At 39.0% G+C, this 13,504-nt stretch overlaps 1 protein-coding gene across 2 annotated transcripts; it reads right to left on the reverse strand.

Moving 5' to 3' along the window:
• Window positions 1–855: 855 nt before the first annotated feature.
• On the reverse strand, window positions 856–13,504 carry LOC139745440 (uncharacterized). 2 transcript variants are annotated; one of them, XM_071655829.1, is made up of 6 exons: window positions 13,375–13,504; window positions 10,137–10,268; window positions 9,103–9,228; window positions 8,232–8,369; window positions 7,283–7,411; window positions 856–5,292 (listed from the first exon to the last, which is right to left on the reverse strand). In XM_071655829.1, exons 1-6 carry the CDS (start codon window positions 13,463–13,465, stop codon window positions 4,757–4,759), a joined length of 1,152 nt encoding a protein of 383 aa, XP_071511930.1. In that variant the 5' UTR covers window positions 13,466–13,504; the 3' UTR covers window positions 856–4,756. The 2 variants fall into 2 exon arrangements, with proteins under 2 accessions (XP_071511930.1, XP_071511929.1); XM_071655828.1 differs by having other exon boundaries at window positions 9,103–9,231.

The raw sequence follows: 13,504 nt of genomic DNA on the forward strand, positions 1-13,504 counted from the left end.
TGTTCCTGCTATTCAACTCTGCATCATACAATGCCTAACTAAGCATGGAAATTCAATTTGTCTTCACCTCAAGGATACTACATTGTTGCATTCTTTTTTCCTTTTGCCCCTCTAAAATGATTACACAAAGATGTACGCAGGGTACTTTAATCAGCCTTTTTATCGTCTTTGACCCATATTGCACTTTTGTTGTTGAGTTCTCTTTCTCCTTCTTTGAGATGACCAGGAAGAACAAATAAATAAATTAAAGTTTAATAAATTGATATGAATACAAATATATAGATTAAAAAGCAAAACAAAACAAAATCATAAAATCTAAGTTGAGCACAGTGCCTCAAGGAATACGGTATTCCATGCCGTATATCTAGCGAGTCTTATTTTTCATAAATTAGAGCTTCCCGACAAGATTTTTATATGCGATTGTGGAGTACAGTACTGAACATAGAAATGTATGAGTGCAAGTTGCATTTACGTCACGATCAAAGTTGATATTTTCATGTGTTTTTTAATTCACGAACAGCACATAAGTTGCAAATTCACAAAAATATGAATCTCGCAAAATATTCTGCTCATACACAGCATGTCATTCTTTAAAATGTAACTCCTTCAGTGTTTCATGTTGAAATTATAACAACTCTACGAAGGGTAAAACTACATATTGCATATCACTTTGTCTCAAAGCAAGCGAAGTGCGTGAAACTACAAAAGTGAACATATTCTATATTTTCAATTTGCAACTACTGAATTGTGGTAGAAGGTACTCTTTTGAACCCAGTAGCCTTAAAGCGAAAATATACTGCCACTAGGGGGTTTTGTGTGGCAGGCTATAAAACAACATGGAAAAATAAACGCGAGGAATACATACACAGAGTAACATAGCACCAAGTCTTAAATCTAGTTTCACCAAGGAAGTTCAAGAGCTGGGGTTCCAACCTGCTATAAATATTCAAACAGCTGTCAGTTTGCTAATATAGGGATGCACAAAAGAAGTTGACAGGTGTATTTTGTGCCTTTGAAATCAGGATTTGATGGCACCATCATTCTGAGCAATCAATTGAAGAGCACACCTGCCTAGCTCCTCCTTTTTTTTTTTTCCTTCTCTTTTTTTATCTCTTCAAAATGACTCTACAGTTTAGTCAGACTTCAATATGAATATGTTAAAATTGAACAAGCAACTGACAATATCTGGTATTAAAGAGTACAGTGTATTTGGCCCAAGCTGCTCAGACAAACTTTGCCGTAAAAATTCTCATTTCAAATCTACCATCATCAAGACATTTAATATCATGTACACTGTGCCAATTGAATGAAATGTAGACGATAATCTAGAATTTCTCAAGCTGCTTTTTTTTCCCAATGCAATACAAAAATAGACTTGAATCAGAAATATTCACACATCTCCTTGTTTTTACCACTCGACATGGTCACAATACGTGATATGAAGATCTTCAAAAGTCAAGTTTGACTACCCCTGAACTGTTACAATATAGTTTGCAGTGGTTTCAGTTTCACAAATTTTGAGAGTCCACTGAAATTTGATCAGTGTATTACGACCACACAAAGATATTACCTCCAATTAAACTACTTACAATGTACTTTCCTTGTTGACATGGAAAATGCTTACTTCTCATATTTGAAGCTCTATGCTTTGATCCCAAATTTTATCCACCCACAAAGTTGTGCGCACCTTGCGATTTGCAAAACATGGATGTTCACAATTTATTCTTTAATTCACAGTAATTAGAGTGAATTGCATGAGATATCATAAAATAGACTCAGCTGTTTTCACTCTCTGACATGTATTGTTTGTTATGCATGAAGTGTACATTACAGAAAAAACAATAATATTATGTCACATGATAAACTAGAAAAGCACTTGGAGAGCACAAACCTTTGCCAAGGAGAGCTCATGTTCACCCATACATGCATGCTGAAAATTGCCCAATTTCCCAATGATAAAACAATAAGAAGCCTCATGTTTTACAGTACCTCATCGAGCACAGCACACACTTTTTAGTGCATGCATGCAAACCTCAAATATACGCACACTGAACTACCAAGTTCATTGACCAGGTTGCAAAAATATCTTCTTTTTGTAAATCCTTCAAAAATTCATATAAATTTCCACATCACTACCAAAATTTGATCCTCTGTTCCTTGTGTCATTATCAACTTTTCCTGCAAGTTTTATCCAAATATGTTCACAACTTTTAGAGTTTATTCACAAACAGATACATTGTATAAACCGACGGTGACAAAAACATCACCTCCGCGGTGGAGGCAAAAAAGGGCAAGGTGACAAATAATCCAGTGTTGATCCATCATATGCTCACATCAATATCCCAAGAAGGTTTATGATTAAAACAGTGCAAAATACAAATAATTTAAAGAAAAAATATTATGAAAACATACCATATGGACACACTTTAAAACACAATTTCAATACCAAGCACACTTTTTCATTTCATTTGGCTTTCACAAAAATTACAAATAAAGGAAAAAACAATATTTTGCTGATGTCTTTTTGCTTTTTGGTATCAGCTGAATCAAAGGAAAAAAAAACAACACTCGCTTCAATGCACACAAGCTGCAGCCGGGGAATTTGAATATATTAAATATATCTCCATGAATGCAATCAAACAAAATATGAAAAAAAAAAATGTTCATATACAGCACAGGTCTTGCAATCTTTTAAAATAAGAATCACATTAGAATTGATAATTTTAACATTTACATCTCCTCAATTGAACAGTATAAAAATCATATACAAATATATAACAATAGTATTCTTTTAAAGCAGATATCTCACAGTTATGCAACAACTCAAGCATGAAACAAGTGCATTTAACACCTTAAATATCACTGACGCTTTATTCAAATTACACTTTATATAGTTCTGGTTACTAGCTTTTACGTTTCAACAGATATCAAACAGCTGTAACCACATCAAGCTTCCAATTATCATAAACATGAATAACTTCTGCTTTCACACGCTGCAATAGATAAAAAGTAAGAATACATACCAAAATCTGAAACAGTAGCATGTAAAATACGTAGAAAAAGAGTGGTAACAATAAAAATGACCGAAAAGAAGCCGTTTCACAACTTTTGACCTCACTTCGCAACTGTGGTTAATAAGTGCACCAAACTGGTGACAGCTGATGATTCCGAGTGATGCGTCAAAGCTCAAACATTGAAAAAAGTTTTCAAATCAAATTGTCTCTTTTGAACATGAAAATATATCAATGTTCCATGGCTGGCCAACGCATTCCACATCTTAATATTAGGTAACTGTATCAAACTTTTTCGAAGGCAGCAGATGATCGCATTGAAGCAAAGCGTGTAGATGCCAAGAGCATCGGCGTACAGGTCTTTTGAGATCTGCAAAATGTTTATGTGACTACCTGGCTCACATTTTCCACTGGATAATTAAGTTAGTCACTTCGACCAACTGAATAATCTAGATCATCCCATTATTTACTCACTTTGAACCATGGAATACATAGCTATAATTACGTAACTTCATTAGTTACTCACTTTGAACAATGGAATAGTCAGATTACCCATTAGTTACTTTATTATACTTTGAACAATGGAATAGCCAAATTTCCCATTAGTTAGTCACTTTGAACAATGGAATAGCCAAATTTCCCATAAGTTAATAGTCACTTTGAACAATGGAATAGCCAAATTTCCCATTAGTTAGTCACTTTGAACAATGGAATAGCCAAATTTCCCATTAGTTAGTCACTTTGAATAATGGAAAAGCCAAATTTCCAATTAGTTGATCACTTTGAAAAATGTAATTGCTTGATCATCCATTGGCTGTTGCGCTAAACAGTTTGTGCATGAACTCTTGAAGTAGAGCTCATCTGATTGGCATTTTTTGATTTTTTTCTTGCTACCATATGTTGGTAGCAAAATTGGGTAATGCGTCAAGTTCACAAATTTGGCCTAGTCCCCATAAATGTAAGCCCTGGCCGGGGGCTTGCTTCTCACAGTTGGCTTGACTCTGCCTTGTACGTGATCACTGCTTGTTGCTTGACTATTGCGAGACCGCCTTTGGAAAAGTCTATGACAATATTTGATGGTATATTTTAAAATATACTGTAGATATGTACATACAGCATACCTACATATGTAATTAACCTATGAATGCAAGACCACCGAAAGATCACCTACTCGAGTAATTAACAATGGATTACTGGTTGACAGAAAATATCATTAACATTTTTTTTTTCCACAGGGAAACACACACTCATTAAAAAAGTCAAATGAATTGATGCCATGATATTACACAGTCTGCATTATGTAATGTTGTTCCAATGAGCACTAAGGTTGGATGACAGAGTTATCAAGCCATTAGACAGTAAATGGGCTCATAACTAAAATAGTGGTCCAAAGACAGGTTGATATGAACAAGGTGGAAGTGAGGCGCACTTTGATAATTGGACCCAGTTCGTGGCAAGGGGGAAATATTACAGCAACTCAAGGTGAGATTCCCTTAAGCTAGGAGTTGAGATCATAAATGATATTGTCATACCACTGTCATTCAAGTCTCCACACGAGGGAACACAGAGTATCAAAGAGTATTCTTTGGTCAGCCCTGTTCTCAGTCTCCCATTAGACCAGAACCATGCAATGGCTTCTCCTTGGGGAAGAAGAAGAAAACAAAGAGAATACGGGACTCACTTCCTTCCTGCGGAAGTGGACAGACAAGAATCTTTTGGAAAAGAATTCCAAGCTCTGGATGGAATCAGAGATCTTCATAGGACGGGGGTGGGGTCTCGTCCCCGCTCCGTTGCCGGGCGTCGGACTTGATGACCTCCAGGTAGGTTGGGGGGACATCGTTCTCTTGGTTGCCGCCATCTTTGTGGTGACCGCCCCGCCCCGACGCATTCCCCTGTCCCTGCGTGATCTCCAACGTGGCGAGGAGCACATCGGGCTCGTCGGAGCTCGTCCCCTGGGTGATCCCGTCCCCCAGGGGGAACCCCACCAGGCCGTTAGTCCTGGGGCAACGGTGTGGAGGCAGGTGGTGGCAAAAGTTAGCGTGCTGCGACACATGGTAGGGCATGCTGATCCCGTCGCCATGCTGATTCAGTGTCCAGCTGACGGGTGAGTAGAGGCGACGCTGCGAGCTGCGCACCCGCCGCACATAGACGAGGATGGAGATGACCAGGACGGCGATCACCATGGTGCAGGAGATGATGAGGAGGTTGCTGAAGTTGAGACCACCAGAGTGGGGCGAGATTGTCTGGGGTGGGTGCTGCGGAACTTCTGGGATTTCGGGCCCTGCCGGGTCAGTGCAAGAAAACACAGGAAGGCTGAAAGCCTAAAACATTTATTACTTTAAGTTACACTATGATGTCCATTCAATACATTCACTATGGTGTTTTAAACTTCACACTTGTGACAAACGCAATACTGACACTTGCAGCATAACTAAAATTACTGGGAATATTTGTATGTTTGAAGGCCCTTTTCATTGAATCGAAGTGAGAGAGGCTCGGTGGCTCAGTCCTTGGAAATTAGCCAGGCATCATTAATTGCAGGATGGATGATTTAAAAAAGAAATGGCAGGCATTTTCCATCATTTTATAAAACAGATGATGAACATGTGACATTTTCGCAGAGTGTGTCGCTAGGAATTGTGTGCATGTGGTATACAGCAGTAACTGATCTAAACCCACTCAGCTGTACCTTGTGGGTTAAACTATTCCATATTTTACCTAATGCACACAATTCCTACAGGACAAATTCAGATCCCTGTATTCTTTTTCATACAGTGCACTCCCGTTATAACAAAATGCTTGGGACCGGCAGTTTTCTTTCGTTATGATGAAATTTTGTTATAACCGAACAAATACAATTTATCTCGAACATTTTTGGTAGAATAGTGTGATTAGGTGTGTCTTTAGAATCCCTTTTTCATTTCTGAAAAACCTTGTCCACACTCTTCACTTTCAACTCTAATAACTTTTGAAAGGATAGTGCTACTGCTTTGAAAGTTGGCATTGATTATGAACAGAATGTGTTAATGAGGCATGCCTAATTTCAGTTTAATCTGATAATCCCTTCGTTGTTGTTACTCCTGTGGTTTACTTCCTGTTTTTTGTCCCATTCATTGTACAGCCAGCACGGTTTGGTAAAGATTAAGCGCTTGAATAGACACTGTACTTCAGAGCCTCTTTTCTCAGTTCACACTTTTCCTGAGTTTGTGCTTTCTTTCCAATATTTAGATAGGTTAGGAGAGTCCATTTGGTTTGAGTTATACATCATTTTAAAGCTTAAAGTCTGCTCTTTCAGAATATGGTCTTTACTAAAAATTCATGTCTGGCGACTTTTTGTTTGTTTTGAGGTGCAGGATCACATATATAATGAAAACAAGGAAACCACGAATATGTATCATATTCTGTTTGCTGAATACTGGTCATATACTGGAAAGCTATGTGAAATGGGATGGGATTATTGTATACAATATCAAACGCAAGTTCGCCTCAGAAACTGTGCGTGACACAAGGAGCGAACACACAGTGATGTGAAGCGTTCGCCCGTGCAGAGACGCTATAAATGCTTGTTCCGCTACATATTTTCAAAAGCAATTCGCATTTTGCTATAACGGAGCACATTTCTCTTGTTTTCTTTGTCAGTGGCGCTCAGAAAAGACTTCGTTATAATGAACATTTCGCTATAACCGTGTTCGTCATAAGCGAATTTTGTACCATAGACTTTAATGTTGTTAATTTTGGGATCAGACGTTTTACTTCGTTATAACGAAATTTCGTTATAACCGTGTTCGTTGTAACGGAGGCCACTGTACTGAAGAAAACATCTTTATGACAATAGTTGGCAAAAGTGTAGATTACACAATCAATGGTGTCTCAGCATCTAGTTGCCTAACAAGCCAAGAAATAATCTTTGGTTTCAGTTTGACACCGTTACTGACAATGCCACACAAATGTGTCAAGGCTTCAAATAGATGTGGTATGATCGGCGAAGTGATATCACATACTCTGTCTTGGCTCTCACCATACAGCAAGATACGGAAGGTTCAAATACTGTAAAACATGATTATTTTCACAGCATGAAATTTTCACCAATTGGAGCCCACGGCCTTTCTTGCAGCATGAATTTTTTGCAAGTTGCCTCCAACATCCAAAGCATATGGTGAAGACAAGAACTTTTGCGTGCATTTTAATTTCGCGAATCTTGGCTCTCTCTCGATATTCGCGAAATTATAATGCACACGAACATTCCTCGTTTTACAGTATTGCTCTCTTACTGCAGTTGAGTTCATCCTCCCCTTTCCGACAGTCCTTGAAGAGGTCGCACCACTTGTACCTGGGGATGCAGAGACCATCTTCGCACTGATTCTCCCACTGTGCACACTGCGAATGAGGCTTCTCTGAGGCTGAACAATGGAGGAGGGGAGAAGAGAGATATTGAAAGGAGCATTTGTAGGACTATACATACTTCATACATTACATATACAGCACATGCAATACAGTCAAACCTGTCTTTACCAGCCACCCGAGGGAGAAAAAAAAGAGTGGCCTTTTTTAGACAGGTAAGTAACCACTACAGACAGGATCTAAGACATTTCTGTGCACACACATATATGTGCATTTGCACTGTTGTATACATGGACAACTACTTTAAAAGGCTCTACTTGTACATGTATGGGTATGCATTCATGTGTACTTATATAATGACGGCCTTAACCGTTATAGCCCAGTCACACTCACTACATAGCCGAAGGGGGTGGGGGGTTATTTGCCCCTCCCTTCCTCCCCCACCCCCCCCCCCCCCCCCATCTCTGCCATTTATCAACTGATTGTGACCAAACTTGGCATGCCAGTGTTTACTCTTGTATTTAAAAAGAATACATAGTCATATTTATTAATCCACTGTTATTCTTAACTTTATTAAACTAATTAAGCAAATTTGAGGGTATTTTCAAGGAATTCTCCTGTTTTGTTTTCCCCTGTTTATGAAGAAAATACAATCAAATTTGCCGTTTGTACCTCATCAAGTAAATTAAAAGGGGGTCTGGAAACACAGAATAATGGAAATAAAAGGGGTGGGTTTGGTGTCATATACACAGAGGACCAATCAGGTATGGATTCAAAGATTAGGTATTAACTTTGCAATAAACCATCGAATGCTAAGGGGGTGTTTGGGCATTACAATCAAAATTGTGCCAAAAAAAAAAAAGACAAGACATTACTCACAGCATGTTGCCTCATCACTTCCGTCCGGACAGTCGCTGATACCGTCACAAAGGGACTGTGCCACGACGCAGGTACCGTCGTAGCATTGGAAGTCACTGGAGCTACACAACGTGGAGATGGGTGGGGAATCCGGTAGGCCTAGTAGCATAAAGAGAAAAGCCGAGTAGCCATAGCTTGATTTATAGGTGGACAGATTTCTGTGACTACAATTACAACAGTACTGTAAGTACTTTCTTCATCATTTTTCAGATATATCTATTGGGTATAATTGATATCAACAATATTCAATATCAAGAAAAATTTAAATCAATAATACCTGATATCAGTTATGTAATTGATATCAGCAATGATGAATACCAATTGCAATTGATATAAATGATACACGATATTGATTGATATAAACATCACTCCAAGCAACTGCTTATGATAGTGCCTATGTTGTCACGTTTCATGTCAATGAATGCACATTGTAAATGCACAGACTACAAATGCTATACATAATGCAATGGCTACATAAATGTGAGCCTGCGAGCAAAATCAAAACCAAATTGTATTTTGGAGATGGGATGAAATTTGCGGCCGTTGAATCCATCTTCCTCATTATGTGTCTGAAACTATTAGCAGTCGTGACTACACCTTTGAATATTTGACTTGAAGCAAGCGTGGACTTCGCAGTGGCATGAAGATAACACTTGTTAGGTGTTGGGATCTATAACTAGTATCACTTGGGTTTATGTAACCATTGGTGTTAAGACTTTTTAAGGCAGTTGTTTGTGAGATAGCACTAACACCAGCGTTAGCACTAAACTTAAAATTTCCCATTATATCATATGCACATCTGTTCGCAAGACTCCAGACAAATTTCGCTTACCTTTAAATTCTTCACAGTATGCTCCTGTCCAGTACACGTCGCAGTGACACACAAAATGGTCACCAATAACCTGGCAAGTTCCCCCATGCTTACATGGCTGGCTTAAGCAGGACATCGAGGCTAAAACTACTTTGCAAGGATAAACAAGAATAAAGAAGAACACGAAGAACACAGAATGAATTACTTGTAATGTTGCTGTAGTTGTTGTTTTTGTTATAAATGTTTCTTACTCTTCTTCTTCTTTATGATTAACATTTTTATCATCACCATCATAAGCAGCAGCAGCAGGAGCAGCAGTAGGCCTATCAGTAGTTTTTATGGCAGTAGTAGCAGCAGCAGCAGTAGCAGTAGTAGCAGCAGCAGCAGTAGCACTAGTATACAGCTACGTAGTAGTTGTAGTAGTAGTCATAGTAGTAGAAGTAGAGTAGTAGTAGTAGTAGTTGTACAAGTAGTACTTAGCAGTAGTAGTAGTAGTAGTAGTAGCAGTAGTAGCTGTAGTAGTAGTAGTAGTAGTAGTAGCTGTAGTAGTAGTAGTAGTAGTAGTAGTAGTAGTAGTAGTAGTAGCAGCAGCAGCAGCAGCAGTAGTAGTAGCAGCAGTAGTAGTAGCAGTAGTAGTAGTAGTAGTAGTAGTAGTACCCTTGTTGTAGTAGCTTAGTAGTATCAATTCCTTGGTAATCTCCTACAAAGTGTCATCTGCAAGGGTAGCACATGTACCAGGTATCTTACAAATGCTTTTTATAAAGTTGTATCATGGTCGAGACAATACTATCCAAAGTTTGTGAAGAATAAAAACACCACAGATGGAACAGGGGTGGATATGAAGTCATGAATAAATAACACCAACAGGGACGGATCCAGGAATTCCGTAAAGGGGAGGCGCCTTTGAAAAATTAAAGGAGGGGTGCACGCACCCCCACCCCATTTTTTTCTTGTAATTTCTCTTGTTTTAACAAAAATTAAAGAGGGGGCACGTGCCCGGTGCGCTCCCCTCTGGATCCGCCACTGCACCAAGACATAGAAATGCCAGGTTTTACCTTTTTCTTCGCACCGTTGTCCTGTCCATCCTGGCTGGCATCTGCATGATGTGTCCAGGTCGGCCGTTTTCACACACATTCCTCCATGATGGCAGTCAATGTCGTGCGTACAGTTGAAGCTTGTGGGCGTGGCTGATACAATCATAGAAAAGTACAAATATGGGAAAAGTGTCTTTAATCCTTCCTGTGCTTCGTTCACCAATTGGCATGCATGCCTTGAGTGCTTTCTTTGAAGTAGAATTGCCACAGATGTCAGAAAAGTAATTGTTAATGAATAGAGATAACCTAATCCCCCACCCCAATACCTGTACTGCAAGGCTGCAAAATCTTGGGAGACAATCGCCATCCAAAACATCCCCAACCCCCACCCCCCATCCCCACCAACACCTTCACTTCGATCTCTCGAGTCTGGTCGCTCACTCCCTCACGGTGTCTTACTCCAAATTCCCACGCAAGGTTGGCAGCCCTGCTATTGTGATATTGTGACATCATGGCCCTCCAGTTGGATTGAGGCAGATTGCTATTTACTTTAATTACCTATTAACTAATTCCGAAACGATGCTGTAGGTCAGAGCCTGTTCATCGATTAGGACTGTATCCTCGGCTAATCACATTCAAACATGTATCTAAAATTCTAAAAATCTATGGGACATAAGACATGGCAGGGAGGGGTGAAAATTGCTTGAGACCAAAGACCTACATATAGTAGCTTACTCATAATCAAATACACAGTTCTTCCCATGCTTGTCCAGCTTGTTCTTAAAAGCATTCAGAGCATGCCGAGACCACATCTGCTGGAAGAGAATTCCACATATCCACTACTCTGTTGGCAAAAAAGTACAATTGTACTTGCTCACATCCGATTTAGCATACCGTTTTTCCAATCTTGAGTGAGTGACCACGAGTTCCCCCACCACCGTTATGACTCAACATGTCAAACTTTGTGTGACAATGACCATGCAAATATTTGTACACATCAATCTTGTCCCTTCATTTTCGCTTGTAACTGAGTGGACTTCCTAAATTTACAACTCTAGGTCAAGATTGGACGGATTACTGAATGCTCACTAAAAACAAAAACAAAATGGCAGGGTAAGCTGAGAGCAGGGACCACAGCACAAAAATGGTTTAAGAGCTTTATCCCTGCAAGCCGTGTGGTACTGAATTAATTACAAAGGACAAGTTCACCCAAATATGGGGTGGGTGAGTGAATGCAGGAATATTCGACATAGTACTATGCTATTGACGTTTCAGTGTAACCATCACTGGATGAAAACACTATAACAGTTTCTGACATCACTGCAGGACAATGATAGACTATTAGTAGAATTAAGAAAGAAAATAAAAAAGAGAATTGTACAAAATTTCATCTTTTTTTTTAAATGAAAAGTATACAAGTAAATGCTGTTCCCCCTGCCTTTTGAAAGAAGTAGGGGGGTCTACATGTAAATTTAAGTGCTCTTTTATTTTGCTAGAAATATAAGAATATGTTGAATTCTCACAAATATAATTGGTTGTAGACCTAGCTATGTACATTTTCTTGTGCATACTCCTGCTTTAAAGGGATAGTACAGTTTTGGTTGAGATGAGAAATAGGCTTTCGAATTTTTGCAAGATACCAAGAAAACACTTATGATATAGCACAGAGCATACCGTTTTAAGAGAAATTCAAAGTTTATTTGATGAAAATCGGGTTTGGAAGAACTGAAATATCCAAAAACAAAGTAAAACAAAGCGATCGTTATAAAGTGTGGGTCCCACACTTTATTAGAATCGTTCTTTTTTGGATATCTCAGCCATTTCAAAACCAATTTTTATCAAATAAATGTTGAATTCCTCATAAAATTGCATGCTCTTTCATATTTCATATGAGATTTCTCATTATCTCACCTAAAAATGTTAGAAACCTGAAATTAGGTCTCAACCAGAACTGTACGATCCCTTTAACACTCACAACAATCATTGCTGGACTGCCTCCCTTTCATACCCCCCCCCCCCTCCCAGCAAAGCTCAAATCAAAGTCATTAGTTTTGTTTGTGTGTTTGTGTGTGTGTGTGTGTGTGTGTGTGTGTGCGTGTGTGTGTGTGTGTTGTGTGTGTTGTGTGTGTTGTTAACCCGTTGAGGACGGTTTGATTTTGCTACAACAAGCATTTCCCATAGAAGCTTGCCCGAGTATACTCGGCACTCGTCCTCAACGGGTTAACTTCACTTGTCTGTGCTAAATACTTATTATTACAAATCTATAACACCTCTGCCAACAAAGGAGATTATGTTTTCATCAGTGTTGGTTTGTCTGTCTAATTACACAATTTTGTTAACTCAAAAAGTTGTGCACGAATTTGAATGAAACTTGCAGGAAGAGTTAAAACTTTTTTTTTGGTAGTGATCTCAGAAATTGCATGGATTTTTATCTTTTTGCAGACAGGATCAATGAACTTTAAAAATAAGTTCACACCATGCATTTTTGAGGTTTGCATGTACACGCTCGTAGTAGCTGGAAGCTCCGATGACGTTAACAAGATCGTGGCTTCTAGTATAGTCAGTATACCTGATAAAGCCACTAAAATGCTAGTTTACTGCCTGGGCCTACATGTATGTAAATTTTACTACTCTAACGGTTAGGGTTAGGATTAGGCTTAGGGATGGTAATTGCTAGGGGATATTTTCACACAATTAATTTATCGCGCTCTGTCGAGTAAGAATGCTAATCCGGACCTAGGTGAATATAGATATAGCCAGAAAAGGCATAAGATGAATTTTGCTACAAATGGCTAATGCTAGATTCTGTAAGCACTAACTAAAAAAACAGTGAATGTGATCATCACTGCACTGTTGAATCAAACCATTAGGTCCCTAAATACACATGGTTACTGGTACCGTTCACCCATAGAACAAACAAGGATATTTTGGCTATTTTTGCGCTCGATTCTGGTCGCGTAATATCTACGTACTAGGGCCTAGTATCTTTATGGCTTCTACAGGCTGTCTATGATTTACAGAGACCGTGTATCAAGACTGTAAACAACATGTTTGGTATAGACTCTACAGTAATAGTACATGGCATATGACGACTGGTGCGTGTTTGCGTGCAATTTGCACTGAGCTGCTTGCCAGATTATACAAAGATCCTCGGATTGTGTTTTCATTCATTGCACATGCACAATACCCTCTGATGTTCAATGTCAAGGCTTAATACGTTCACAAAATGTGACATGCTCGTCGCAAATATTCTACTCACCCGCTACATGGACTTGAATTTCTTGTGCGAACCAGCATAGACAGGAAAATAGCAGATTTGTTCGCCATATCATAGGCCAGGCGCTTGCCATTTTAGCTGCATCGCGTAACCTTTGCACTTTTTCCGGAAG

This window comes from Diadema antillarum, unplaced genomic scaffold (genome assembly GCF_040938485.1).
Source record: "Diadema antillarum isolate AM-2024a unplaced genomic scaffold, OU_Dant_1.0 seq00001265_RagTag, whole genome shotgun sequence".
NCBI classification, from domain to species: Eukaryota; Metazoa; Echinodermata; class Echinoidea; order Diadematoida; family Diadematidae; genus Diadema; species Diadema antillarum.

Bases quoted from the DNA above. Each gene is read 5' to 3' on its own strand.
- LOC139745440 (XM_071655828.1), bottom strand. From the start codon at position 13,465: ATGGCAAGCGCCTGGCCTATGATATGGCGAACAAATCTGCTATTTTCC. The intron at 10,269-13,374 runs GTGAGTAGAATA...TGATTGTATCAG, and splicing joins AATTCAAGTCCATGTAGCGG to CCACGCCCACAAGCTTCAAC. The intron at 9,232-10,136 runs GTAAAACCTGGC...ATCCTTGCAAAG, and splicing joins ACAACGGTGCGAAGAAAAAG to TAGTTTTAGCCTCGATGTCC.